The 15,000-nt window shown below is 33.0% G+C and overlaps 1 protein-coding gene across 1 annotated transcript in view; it reads right to left on the reverse strand.

Annotated features, from left to right (window-relative positions):
* Positions 1-15,000, reverse strand: part of LOC127072328 (zinc finger protein jing homolog) — a 109,638-nt gene that overhangs the window by 3,534 nt on the left and 91,104 nt on the right. The window contains exons 2-10 of the mRNA XM_051012663.1: positions 12,958-13,366; positions 12,520-12,848; positions 11,953-12,445; positions 11,691-11,870; positions 10,405-10,546; positions 10,087-10,217; positions 9,907-9,974; positions 8,016-9,744; positions 1-5,781 (exon numbers count right to left, since the gene is read on the reverse strand). The exon at positions 1-5,781 is cut by the window's left edge and continues 3,534 nt beyond it. Of these exons, the coding sequence (XP_050868620.1) occupies positions 9,567-9,744; positions 9,907-9,974; positions 10,087-10,217; positions 10,405-10,546; positions 11,691-11,870; positions 11,953-12,445; positions 12,520-12,848; positions 12,958-13,366 (1,930 nt within the window). The 3' untranslated portion in view covers positions 1-5,781; positions 8,016-9,566. The remainder of the gene's footprint in view (positions 5,782-8,015; positions 9,745-9,906; positions 9,975-10,086; positions 10,218-10,404; positions 10,547-11,690; positions 11,871-11,952; positions 12,446-12,519; positions 12,849-12,957; positions 13,367-15,000) is intronic.

Here is a 15,000-nt window from a genome sequence, read left to right on the forward strand (position 1 = left end):
GTCTTCGTCTTTGTCTTCTTTACATAGAATTTATAATAAATGCAAACACCATAATTCGTAATAAGCTATGCATATAGCCCTCATAGGCTTTTTTTAACACGTTCGAGAAAAATGCCCGAGTGCTCGTGCGCGTTACATCAATTATTTACACAGTTTGACTCTCTCTCTCTCTTTCTCTCTCTCTCTCTCTCTCTCTCTCTCTCTCTCTCTCTCACACACACACATTCTGCCATTTTGTTATTTTAATTCTTACTCTCATTCCGCCATTTTGTTATTTTATTTCTCTCTCTCTCTTTGGACGCACGCAAAAAAGTTTTGTTTTAACTCGAAAAGTGAAAAGAAAAGAATATTTTAAGTCGCGCTTTCAAGAAAAAGAAAAGAAAGAAAGAAAAAAGGAAGAGATTGTTCTTCTTGTTTCTCTCGTTCTTCTTTTTTTCTTTTTTCTATCTTTTTTTTTTTTTTTTTTTTCTTTAGATAACCTTACTTCTTCCTCTTGCTGTTAAGGTCAAACATAATCCTATTCATTTTTCTTTCTTCCTTTCCCTTTCTTCATTCTCGATCGATAAAATTACTGTTACATTGTGAATTAATTGATTATCCAATACTTGAAAACTAGAAAGCCAAATTTGTTTCCTTTTTTCCTCGGGAAATATTTTTCGAGAAAGAGAAGAAGTATTCCATCGCCTCAATTTCAATTTTTCTTTTTTTTTGTTACGAGGATCTTTGAGATTGATTTATAGAAAGCAATTATATATATACGTTTTTCTATTTCTCAAAGATGGGTCCATTTTTCGAAAAAAAAATAAAGAAAAGAAATAAAAAAAAAAGATAAAAGAAACTAGTATCTATCAACAAATGAACCCTTCGGAAAAAAGAAATACAAATTATATCGACGTGCAGTATGAATTCAAATTGCGAGAATTGCGATACGCGAACTTGCAAAAAGGGAAACGAAAATGGCGCGCCATTTTGGTGAGATTTTCAAATTATTATTATTATTATTATTATTTATCTTTTTGTTGTCTTTCTTGCGTACGTGTATGTACGTGTTTGTGTGTATGTGTATGTGGGTGTGTGTGCTTCGGCGATTTTCTCTTTCCCTTTTTTCTTTTTCTTTTTTTTTCTTATTTTACGATCACCACGTTACTGTAATCCCTTTTCGGCGTTCAAACTATTTTTTCTAACCATTTCCATTAATTTTAGTAAAAATACATAGCCTATATATGTCTCTCTATCTCTTTCTTTCTCTCTTTCTCTCTTTCTCTCTCACTTTTATTTATTTATTTTTTTTATTTTGAATTCTCTCTCTCTCTCTTTCTCTCTTTGTTTCTCTCTCGCCCATTTAACGTTTCTTTGTTCAATTATCACGGAAATCTTATCAGTTAGACTCCTCATTGAAAGATCGCAATTCGCGGATCGCCATTACTCGTGTCATTTTTTTTTTACATATGTACGCGTGTGTGTGTGTGTATGTCTGTACATATACCTGTATATATGTACAATACGCTCGTCGAAATTCTACAATCATTTTCTCTATTCTTTCGTTATTATTTTTTTTTGTTTTTGTTTTTCTTTTTTTTCGTTACTTCCTCAGTTTTTAATATAATAATAATTATAATAACGATCAAAAAGTATTTAAATATTGAGGAGAAACCAAAATGGATGACAAGCGTCCATATTGAAAGTCGAACGTTGTTAAGATGGACGTCAAACGGCCATATTGAAAACTCAATATTATCTTTCTTTCTCTCTCTTCCTTTGTGATTTGGTTTATGAAAAAAAAATGGATAAAAAGAAAAAGGAAAAAGAAAAGAATGGACTCAATCGTAATAATAAGTCTTACACACATACATACATACATACATACATGCTCGCATATTTTTCTTAACTAATAATGAATTATACCTAATCATAGATTACACAAAACTCTTTACAACTTTTCACTTAAATTTACATATTTTTATGTATATTATATATATATATATATATATTATACATATATATATATATATATATATATATATATATATATATTCGTTTGGTGCATGGAATCGTGCACGAGTAAAAAAATTACAATGGATGGAGTAGTGGGGGAAGGAGAGTGAAGGTGCGCTGTTTGGGCAGTTAGATAATAGACCAATAAGATAATAGAATGAAGATCAAAACAGAAAAAAAACAAAATGGTCGAAAGAAAAAAAAAGTAATATAAGACAGAAAAAAATCATTTAATTAATTAATTTCAATTAACGAAGAATGAGGATAAATTAAGAGATAGTTGGGGTTAGATTCTAATCTACGAACAAAAATTTTCAATTTTTTCAAAATGGAGTCTCGTGTTATCTCTCTCTATCTCTATCTCTCTTCCTTCTCAAAAGAGATGAACCTAAGCACATTTTTCGATCATTATGTTAGAAAGACGAAAGAATCATTGTATTTATTTATTTATTTATTTATTTTATTTTATTTTATTTCTCTAATTGTCGTTTTTTTTCATCAGGAGATCAAGCGCGACCGAGCGACCGAACGTCGCCTTTTAATAATTATGATAATAATAATTATAATAATTATATAATAATCGTAATTGTTATAATAGTAATAATAATAATAATAATAATAATCATAATAAAAATAGTAATAATAATAATAATAATAATAATAATAATAATAATAATAATAATAATAATAATAATAATAATAATAATAATAATAATAATAAATTACATATGTCGATATTTTCTTGTTGAGTAATCCCGAGAGAAAAAAAAGAAAAACAAAAGGAGATATTACATCTAAAGAAAAACGATGTGCACGATGTGGTTGATTGATTGATTGATTGATTGATTAATTAATTAAAAAAATAGTGCGATGGGAAAAAAAGAAAAGTAAACAAGATGGTTTCTTTTTTTTTTTTGCTTTTTTAGATTTAGTCGACCGATCGGCTCGCGATCGCGCCACGAAAAAAATAATACACATAAGTTGCTCTGTCTGTATATGTGTGTTTGTGTGTGTGCGTGTGAGAATACGTGAAATTAAAAAAGAAGAAAAGAAAAGGAATAAAAGTCGAAAGAAAACAAAAGAAAACCAAAGAAAAATTCGAAGAATAAAAAAGATAGAGGATATCGCCTGTAGGACCTAACCTCTCTTTCTCTCCTTCTTTTTCTTCTTTCTTTTTTCTTTTTCCATTTTGTTGTCTATTTGTTATATTGGCAGTGCCTTTTTTCTCTTTCCTTCTCTCTTGTTCTCTCTCTCTTTTTAATATTTAGTTATCAACGAAGTTCTTACGAAGGACTTGGCAGTTTATTGAAGGCTCCTTTTAACAAGAAAAAAAAAAGAAAGAGAAAGAAAAAGATACATTAAGTGAAAAAAATTAGTCGATGGGTTAAATAAATAAATTAAAGTTAAAGAAAAAAAAAAAGACAAAACAGTAAATCAAAGGAAGGAGAAAATTGTTTGTCACAGGAATTTATTTCTACGAGAACAAAACGACAAAATGGCGCGAGAGAAAACAGCGCCATTTTTCTTTTCTTTTTCATTTTCTGAAAAATCTATATATATATATATATATATATATATATATATATATATACACATACATACATACATATATATTTCTCTCTCTTTCTATCATATCCGTACGTATATATATATATATACACATAGAAATAGAGAGTACACGTATGATAAAGCTACTGTGCTCAGTCCCCAACTGGCAGTGCGCGTTTTTTTTTCTCTTTTTTGTTTTTCTTTTTTATGTGGCAGTGACGCGTTACTTTTAATAATGAGAAAGAAGGAGAAAATAACAAAAAATATATATATATGTACATACAATTAAAAGAATTTGTGAAAAAAGAAAGAAAAAAAAAAAGAAAAAGGGGAATGAAAAAAAGAAACCGAAAAAATTCGTCCCCCCTTTTTCTCTCCGTCCCTGAGAGAGGTGAGTGATATATCAAAAGAGAAAAAAAAAAAAAAAGAGAGAAAAAGGACGTTTGAACACGATGCACCCTTTTCTCTTCCATTAAATTTTATATTTCCTTCGAACTTGTTTCTTCGTTTTCTTTTCTTTTCTTTTTTTTTCTTTTTCTTTCTTTTTCGTTTCTCTCTTCTTCGTATATTTTTTTTTACCTTTTCTTTTTTTCCCTTTTTTTTTCTTTTTTTCCAGAATTCAACCAAAAATACGTCTTACCAAAAGTTTCATGAATTTCTTACGTGCGCGTAATGTTGCGTGTAAGCGTGTACGTGTACACAATAGTTTTTTTGTGTATTGTATATGTGTTAATTTTTTGTTAAATATATTTTTCAACTATACATACATACACACATACATACATTAATACATACATACATAGATACATACATACATACATACATACAGACATACGTACATACGTACATACATACATACATATATATATATATGTATGTATGTATATATATGTACGTGTAAAGTTTTGTTCTAATATTTTTGTGTATAGATTTGTATGTATATGTATATGTGTGTGTGTGTGTTGAGATCTATCTATACAATTATTAATAATTATTTAATATCCCTTTCTCTCTCTTTCTCTCTCTCACTCTCTCTCATTCTCTCATTATCTCATTCTCTCTCTCTCTCTTTTTTTCGAATCTGTTCAAGATAGCAGAAAACGACCTACACGAATAATGATTAATTAATTTCGACTAATTATTTACATAATTAGGGCCTCCAATATGCGCTATGCGTTCGGCTCTATGCGAAGGTATAATAACTAATTTCTAAATTTTTTCGTTAATAATATATTTATATACAAAGAATATAGCCGGCCATCTTTAAGTCGTCATCGAAACGTAAATTATTCTCTGGGAGGCCCCATGAACTTATTAGAAAAGAAAGAAAAAAAAGAAAAAGAAGAGATAGAAAGGAAAATTTACTTTTCACGTTTGTGTACGTGGAAAGAAAGGAAAAGAAAACAAAAACTTGTCATCGTCATGGGGCACGGGTAAAAAATTGGCGAAATTCGAAAAAGGGCAGAAGAGAAAAAAATTTTCTCGCCCAAAAAAGAAGAAAACAATAAAGAGAAGAAAAAGAGAAAAGACCAAAAAAAAGAAAAGAAATCGCGCGTGAAATTTTGCGATAATTGTAGGGGATGAATGGGGTGAGTGGTGGATGGCAGGTGAGTAGATTACGAGGTGGGTCGCATATACGATCGATCATAATAATTTTCTAATAATTAATAACTAATAATAATTACTAATAATAATTAATAGTTAATAATAATTAATAATAATAATAATAATAATAATAATAATAATAATAATAATAATAATAATAATAATAATAATAATAATAATAATAATAATGATTAAATCGTCTGTATTTTGTTCGCGACTCGTTTAGTTAAACCCCTAAAAAACTTTCTTAATTTATACACGAAATTGGCAGTGTTTCTTAGCTGGCGTGTGTGTGAGTGTGTTTGTGTGTATACGTTTGTTCATGTATTTTATTAGATGTGTGTATGTGTGCGTGTGTTATACACACACACATACGTTTTTTTTATCTCACACATTCTTTCTCTCTCCCTCTTACTTTTTCTCTCTCTTTTTTTCATTTCACATATAACTGTACAAATGGTCTAACTTCTACATAATTAATTATACGCATGTATGCATGTGTACGTGTATGTCTGTCTATATGTGTGCCTGTCTGTGTATTTTTTTTTTCTTTTTCTTCTTCGTCTTCCTCTCTTTTCTTTTCCTCTTCTTTCTTTTTATACGTCATCACGTTTCTCCATATTGTTGGTGGACCTATAGTGAAAATAGTGATTATATCCAACTGGAAATTTCTTTTCTCTCTCTCTTTCTTTTTATTTTATTTTTAATCCCTCTCTCTCTCTCTCTCTTTCTTTGTGGTCTTCATATTCATTTTTGTTTTTTCTTTTTTTTTCCTTTCTCCAATAGCCCATTCCTAACCCACCCCTTGCCCATTCAAAAATCGAAAACTCTATTCCACGTCGAACCACTGTTCTCCCTTTTTTTTTCTTTTGTCTTTTTTTCATTCACTTTTTTTTCTCAAAAAATTCTACTAATTCTCCCATGGTAAATTTGAAAACACAGCCATCGTAAATCTTACCCCGATTACGGGAAGGTAACAGCTCGTAATAGGTTTTAAACTCGTACAGCATGACGTGTGTGCTCTCTCTATCTATCATCATCGTCATCATCATCATTATCATCATCATCATCATCATTATTATCATCATCATTATCATCATTATTAGCATTATCATCATTATCATCTTCATCTTCCTCATCATCGTCATCATCATCATATCATCCATTATCATCATCGTCGTCATCATCATCATCATCATCATCATTATTATTATTATTATTATTATTAGTATTAGTATTAGTATTAGTATTATTATATTTATTATTATTAATATTAATATTATTAATATTATTATTATTATTATAATTATTATAATTATAATTATTATAATTATTATTATTATTATCATTATTTATTATTTATTATTATCATTATCAGCGACTCACCATCATGCTGAACGAGACTCAGCAAGAAGAAAGATAAAAATAGGCGACTGTGAAGTAATCGAGAAGTATTTTCAAACCGGACAACATTTAACTCCATCCATCATCTCACCCCCAAAAAAAAAATTATTCATCCACCACCCAACCCTTCCAGGTATACTTGACGATATTGCTTATTTGGTTGATATTTAGTATGCTTTTTGAATGTTTAAACAATTCGAGATGATGCAAAATTAACAAGAAAGAAAAAAAATGGATTATTGATCCTCAATCCAATTGTTGATTATTCGTGTAGAGAAATAAAAATAAAAAAATAAGAATCGAGTATACCTTTTAGGTTCCATACAATTTTTGTTTTCTTTTTTTTTCTTTCTTTTCTTTTCTTTCTCTTTCTGTCTCTCTCTTTTTTTCTTTTCAATTTTCTCTTTCACTTCATATCTTCGTCGTTTACTTCAATTTTGTACATATGTATAGATTTGAATTTCTCGATAGAAACCGTTTGTTGGCGTTACGAGTCGTCCGATTATATTCTATTCTTACTATTTCTTATTTCCTCTCATTTCTTTTTCCAACCCCTTATTCTTTGTTTTGCGTTATTAAAAAATCTTTCCATCCTTCTTTTTTCTTTTTTCTTCGCGTTCTTTCCTAATCTATCCGCCGAGCACTATTCAGGCTTGTTTCAAAGAGACTGTCAGAAAATCCCGCGTACAGGGAAGTAAAACGGGCAGAACAGACCTTTCGTCCATTTTGTTTTTTTTTCTTCTTTTATTTTATGTTTTTAATATTCCTCTCTCTCTCTCTCTCTCTCTCTCTCTCTCTCTCTCTCTCTCTCTCTCTCTCTCTCTTTTCATTCATCTCATTAGAACTTGCTTCATCACTCACCCCCAATCAACCAACCCACTCAGCTCAAAAAAAAAAAGAAATTCGTTTTGTTCTCAGGAAATATCCACTATGTTGATATTGATCATCATCATCATTATCATCATCGTCATTATTATCATCTTCAGCATCATCGTAATCATTGTCGTCATCGTCGTCATCGTCATCATTATTATTATCATTATCATTAATCATTATCATCGGTTCATCGGTTCGTCGGTTTCAATTCATTCGTTCGTTCATTTTATTTTATTTATTCTTTTTCTTCCTCTTCTCCCGCCATTTTCTTTTTTCATATATATATATATATTTCCGCCGTTGTCAGTTTCTACCGAGTCGAAAGATCGAGGTAGATCAAATGCAATATCATTTGTTTTCTTCTTCCTTTCTTTTTCTTTTTTTTCTTCCTTTTTGTTCATTTCTTTTCCCCAGTTACAATTACAGAGTTAACAATTGGTCGTTAATTTATTAAATATAGATTAAGACGATGGTTCGTTATTTTTTTCGTATGTGTAAAAAAAAAAAAAAAAAAAGAAAAAAAAGAGAGAAAGAAAAAGAAAAGAAAAAGAAAAAAAGAGAAAAAATTTATATACATATATACATACACATATATATATACATATATATACATATACATATACATATATATAAATAGTCGTGTGGTAGTATTATAGCTGTGATAGTAGTTTAGATAGTAGTAGTAGTAGTAGTAACAATAGTAGTAGTAGCAGTAGTAGTATAGATAGTAGTAGTAGTAGTAGTAGTAGTAGTAGTAGTAGTAGTAGTAGTAGTAGTAGTAGTAGTAGTAATAGTAGTAGTAGCAGTAGTAGTAGCAGTAGTAGTAGTAGTAGTAGTTAGTAGTAGTAGTAGTAACAGTGCCCGGAAGTGCCAAGGGGCCGGGTGTTAGATATTAATTGATTCCTAAGGCCACCAGAGTGATTATCTCCTTATATTTTCTTCCATTTTTATTTTCTTCTTCTTTTTCATTTTTCTCTTCTCTCTCTTTCTCGTTAACTAGTTTCGTCGTCGTAATAATACTTTTTCTCTATCTGTCTCTCTCCCTTTCTTTCTTTTTCTATCACTTATATTCAACATTTCTTGTTTCATCTGATATTAAACATTTTATCATCGATCATCGATCATCATCATTGATCATAAATGATCGATCATCATCATTGATCACAGATCATCGATCATTATCATTGATCATAAATCACCGATCATCATCATTGATCACAGATCATAGATCATCATCGATCATTATCATCGATCATCATCGTCTTCATCCCATTTTTGCTCGAATGACGGTGTAGTACAAAACGTATCCACGGTGAGGCACTTATGAGGCCCAAGCCCAGCTCTTCCGAGGCCGCTTTTGTCTATCTTTCAATATGTCTGTCTCTCTTTCTCTCTCTCTCTCCTTCTCTTTCTCTTTCTCTCTCTATGTATGTGTGTTATATGTATACGTGTATATGTGCATGCGTGTGTATGTACGTACGTGTGTATATGTGTGAGTCTCTTAAAAAAAGATAAAGAGACTCTCACTATCTTTCTCTCTTTCTCTCTCTCTCTCTCTCTCACTCTCTCTCTTTCTCTCTCTCTCTTTCTCTCTTTCTCGAACAGGTAAAACGAGCTACATCCTTATATTCTTCAACGATGATTCATGATTCATCATACATGAGATCTAAGAAAGGATTTCTTCTTATTTAGGCTAAATATATTAGAATGTATTTTCTTCCTCTTCTTTTTCTTCTCCTTCTTTCTTCTTTCTTCTTCTTCTTTCTTCTTCTTCTTGTTCGTTAGGGTAAATCGTTACTATTGCTCTCCGAGTTTCTTGTACTGCGGAATCAGCAGCTTTGGTCATCTGATTCGAATCTTCATTCGTTCGTCTAACATCGGTCGTTTCCGCGGCATCATATTCCAGGTTGTCCAATAATATTTTATCACTATCCAGGCTCCTTTTCATTAAACCATCATTACACATTTATCTGGACATATTCCAGTCCATGTGTTTATTTGTCATATCTCTATTCTCTCCTTTTCTCTCTCTATCTCTCTCCTCTCTCTCCTCTCTCTCCTCTCTCTCTCTCTCTCTCTTTCTCTCTCTTTCTCAGTCGTCTTTATTGGCCTTGAATAATCCTCATAACGAGACATTATCACGAATTCTTAACTGGTTTTCGACGCTGTTTAACTCTTGTTATAGGTGGTATACCACCGCACATTGCTGGGTATAACGCTAGACTAACTTCGTCAGGATTTTTTCCAGCTAATTTACGTATCCCTACGTGTTTTGTGCTTTGTACTTCAGATTCTAATACCCATTCGTCCGGTTCTCTGTAAAAATTAAATAAAAAAAGAATTGATTAGAAGGTTATGTTCGATCGAGAAGGTTATGTCCTGTTTTTTTTTCTTTTTTTTTTTTAAATTCTTTCTTCTGATACGATTATTGAAGTAAACTGATGTACAATGAAAAGGACGAAAAAAAAGAACACTTACATGTCCTGAGGATACCATCGTAGCAGGACTTTGATCTTCCCATCCATTTCTACTCTTCTTGCTAATACCTAAAAAAATAAAGAAACCAGGTAAGACCAAGCCCAACTCAATGATAATTATTATCAAAGTTTATTAACAAGAATATGTATATATATATTTTTTGTTGAGTATTCGACTTACTTGACTAGTTAGGGCCATCGAGTCACCAGGCGTCTCGGCTAACCGGCCTTGCGTTCTTGACTTAGCCAGCTCCAATAATCTATGTTGAAGACCTTCCATGACTCCAGAATCGAAATAATCAAAAAGTCGTGCTATGAAAGGGGAAAATGAAACAAAAAAAAAAAGAAAAACATTATCAACAAGCAATCCTTTTCGTTCTTGCCAATTTTGCCTCGAAGAACAAAAAAACAGAAAGTCATGATGATTATTTTCAGAAAAAAAAAAATAAATAAATTTTTTTTTTGTTCGTACGAATCAAATCACTTTTTGTTTATTTACCAGACCATGGTTGTCTTCTGTATCTCAATCTCTTTCCATTTCTCCTAACGAGTTTTCCACCGTTCTCGCAACTCCTTCTACCGCTGCTACTACTTGTTTCAGGCTGATTGAAATGACCATTAACGTGCCTCTCCAAGGTCGTCTGTAAAGTAATTTTAATAAGAAATTTGTATCAAGGTCGTTTCATAATTCGGCATTTTCCAGAGATAACCTCATCCAAAAAAAGATATTATTTAAAGGGCCCGACTTGAAATTTCGATTTTGATATTTGTTTTTCGGTATTTGTTTTCTTTACGAGCTTACAAAGAAAAATTTCGCGAGCAGAGAAGATTTTTTATCAATGACGATGATTTTTAACTCTGCGGAATGAACGAAGATGACAATGATAGCAACAACAACAACAAAAACAACAAGGACAACAACAATAACGACAGTCCCTAACTTTATGAACCTGGAATGCTTTGTTTTGTACATCGGATGACAAGGTTTCAGTTGTCACTGGAAAATACCAACACCTTAGGAACTTGTCGGGAATCACCAGGGACAATTCGGATCAAAGACTTTTCTTTCATCCTCCAGATTTATCTTTTGATTATGGAACAATTTTTGTTATTGGTCGTAATCAACAAATTTAATTTTATGGATAAATAATTTAGGTATAATTTATATTCCGCAGTTAATTTTGCAAATCGAACGTTAACAATGACGATACTGATACCGCACAACAACAGTACAGTGTATACCCAATAGAGTGAACTAGTTAGCCAATCTGAACATGAACACAATTCTTGTTCTTATTTCTTTTTTTAAATAATAATCACGAATTTCTAAAGATCACTTCTGCGTTAGAATAAACACATTCAATGAGAGTGAATGATGGGGGTGGGAGGTGGATTATTGTTAAAGAAAGTCTTTGTCCTTTTGTTATTGGTGTATCTGGTCTGACATTTGTTCTCTTTTGTTTTCAACGTAAAATACATTACCCAAGAAGATAATCAGAGGTGATTGGGTGGAGGGAATATGAAGGTATAAAAAGATACAATTGAAAAACGAGACACACACACGCACACACACAGACAGACAGACAGACTGACAGACATGCATCGTCTGACCAGGATGTTTTCCCATCGTGTATGGACATCATGATATTCGAATGAACAGAGAACACAGGTTAAACATATTATTAGTACGTGTCAACCAACATATGCATACCTACCAACGCAAAATTAACAACCCCATTTAATACTCCCAAAAATTAAAAATAATCCCAGCGGACGTGTTTATACCTGTGAACTAAATCTACTGCCGCATCCATCGACGATACAACGAAAAGGTTTGTTCCCACCATGTGAAAGGACATGTCTTTCCAGCCATCTTCTCGAACAGGACGTTCTACCTTGCACCTTACAACCTAACCAATGACAGACGAAATTGTCTCCACCGGTTTGGGTATTGATATGAGCGACCTGATTGAAAATAATTAATAAACGAAATAATAATAATCCGAAAGAAAATAATCTGCGGAATGGATAATGATCAATTACCAACCTGCAAATGTTCAAGAAGACCGGTGCTAGACTCGAAACTAGCTTCGCATTTGTCCCATCGACAAATGCCACTGTCAGTTGGCTGAGACCTATCCTTTTCGGGTGCCCTGGCTGGGAAACGTATCGTTGTAGGTGCTGATAATATTGGAGAAAGTGAATGATGATGCGTTTTCGATTCGCTGCTCCTCGATGAGGAATCCTCTTCCTCCTCTTCTACATCTTCTTCATCGGCTACCGATGATGACGATATCTTCGTTTGACAGTTATCATTTTCAATTGGCGATAACCTCGACAATGGATCCTGACTGTTCTGGGAACGTATGGTGCCGATCAAATTGTTACAACCATTCGTTAAATTATTGTTCTCGTTAACGTGCGCTTTAGAGGAAAGGATGCAACCCTTAAAATCGTTTGTTGCTGGGGGATTAGCTGTTGGGTTGTTAGACGGCGGTGAACACGTTTTCATTGGGTTTGGACTTGCTTCCGAGATAAGCCTATAAAACAAAATTGTTTTGATCGTCAAGAATTTTATTAACAATTTTTTTTTTTTTTTTTTAGAGAATGTTACCTGAGCGAGGATATCTTGCAGGGTGGTATATTTTTAAGAACATCGTTCGATATAGGCAAACTTGGCAGGGGTTTCGTTAATTTTTTCTCCATTTTAACATTGGCCCTAGGTACAATAACGGTAGGTGTCTTTTTGTTAGGCGGCGGCGGCGACATGTTGACAGTTCGAACCTCCCAATCGTTGGTAGCTGTTGTCGTACGAGGATTTGATGGAACAGTACCGAGGTATTTGGCTAAGCCACCTTTGTTCCTTTGCACGGTAGGTGGCCTTCGAAATTCCGTGGTAGATTTAGCAACCAGTACCGACATTGTTTCCGACGTCTTCTTAAGCTTTTCAAACGTATCAACAAAATTAATAAATAACCAACAACAACAACAACAATGATGGTGATGATGATGAACGAAATATTAATTAATATCGAAAATGTGGTAAACTCACTTTTGGTTGTTGCGGTTTAATCTGAGTTTTAAAATATTCCGTTATCTTTCCTTGGGACGAGGATTCGTTATGGTGTATAACACCAACTGGCTTGTTACTGTTTGCCTTTGATGATCCACGGGAAGTTGGATCAGCTGCTCCGGACCTCGGCAATGTTCCTGCTTCTGGCTCACCTTTCAGTCTCTTGTAAGTTGAACAAGCGGTTGCCGCCAATGGCGGGGTCCAAGGCCACTGGGGCCTGGTACCCAATTGCGAGGACGGCGCCAGCTTGGGCAAACTTGGTAATGGGCTTGCCGATGCTCCTCTTATTGCTACACCCTCGTCGCTACTTGTACTACACGGTGAGCCTGGCTCGGTTATGTCACTTGTACCGCTACTGCTACACTCCCCGCACGAAACCGCAACTCCGCTGATATGAAAAATAACAAACAAACGAACGAATGAATTGATAAATTAGAAAAACGTATTTATATCCAATATGTGTGTATGTATAGGGGTTGATTAATAATAAGTAATTTGGGTCGAATGATGGTACTCTGGTTTAAGTTTGCCTTTTTCTTTTCGCTTTAGCTTTCAGATTCTTTTGCTTTCGTTATCACTTTGTCATTTTGAAATCAGGCTTAAATCGGTTTTGTTGAAAAAATTGAAAATATCGTTTTGCCTACTCTAGGGTGCGGATTGGGAAGGCTTACAGGAAATTGCACGATCACGTTCTCTGGGTAATCCCATTAGACCAACTGGGATAACCTAATTATGGGGCCAGACATTTCCAATTGGCTTGCAATGACTTTCTCTCTCTCTCTCTCTCTCTCTCTCTCTCTCTCTCTCTCTCTCTCTCTCTCTCTCTCTCTCTCTCTTTCTATCTATCTATCTATCTATCTATCTCTCTATCTATCTCTCTCTTTCGCTCAGTGCTGCTGCTGCTGCTGTTGTTGTTTCCTAGCCTTCGGGTAATATCCTGTTTCTTTTTCTTTTTTGTTTCTTTTCACAGATTTATGGTCTAATCCAAAAAGAGAGCCCTTGGGTTGCTCGGCAACAACAGTGAAAAAAGAGAGAGGGAGAGAGACGAACCTCGATCCTAATTGATCGAACCATTTACTTTTGACTTAACCACCTTATAATGTTATAAAATTAAAAGTTTAGGATCAAAAATTTCATATCGTTTTTATCAAATAATTTTCTTTTTTTTTTTTTTGTAGAATTTAAAAAATTTTTTGTGAAATAAGAAATACAAAAAAAAAGTTATGTATTTCGTAATCGATATTACTTATAATAATTTATAATAATTTATTATTTATAATTATATATACCTTTCATATAATTTATATAATATAAAGAAATATATATATATATACACATACAATAAATCGATTTATTACTCGACAGAAAGAACTCCATCGCAAAATAATGAAAACGAATGACGAATAATTCACCAAAAAATAAACAAAAAATAACAACAATAATAACAAAGAAAATAATAAATAACAAATAAACGACTATCACGTATAACAATGAGAACAATTTTTTTCTCTCCAAATGAAACTATCGATCGAAGATAGACCATGAACGAACGGTAATAACCATAATGAAAAAAAGAGAGAGAGAGAGAAAATAAAAAAAACAGACAGAAAGAGAGAGAGAGAAAGAGAGAGAGAGAGGGAAAATCGATCTTCCATCTCACTTTAGCAGACTGGTGCAGATATTTTAAGATCAGCAGCTACACGATGTTTTGCGCTCGCGCATACACGTATAATACACACGCACACGTACTCACTCTTACATATCAACCTATACACACATACATACACACGGCATATATATACGTATACATACAAGTACGACGTCACGGTGAGAGAAAGACACTGACCTTTCCACATTACGATTCCGACATTGCGTTTACGCAACGACGCACTTCACCGCGCGACCAGCAAGGGGAAAGTGCGCCAGCGCGCACAAGAGAGAGAGAGAGAGAGAGAGAGAGAGAGAGAGAGAGAGAGAGATAGAGAGATAGATAAAACATTCATTAAAGCTGCACCGGAAGAA

Source organism: Vespula vulgaris, chromosome 25 (assembly GCF_905475345.1).
Source record: "Vespula vulgaris chromosome 25, iyVesVulg1.1, whole genome shotgun sequence".
NCBI lineage: Eukaryota > Metazoa > Arthropoda > Insecta > Hymenoptera > Vespidae > Vespula > Vespula vulgaris.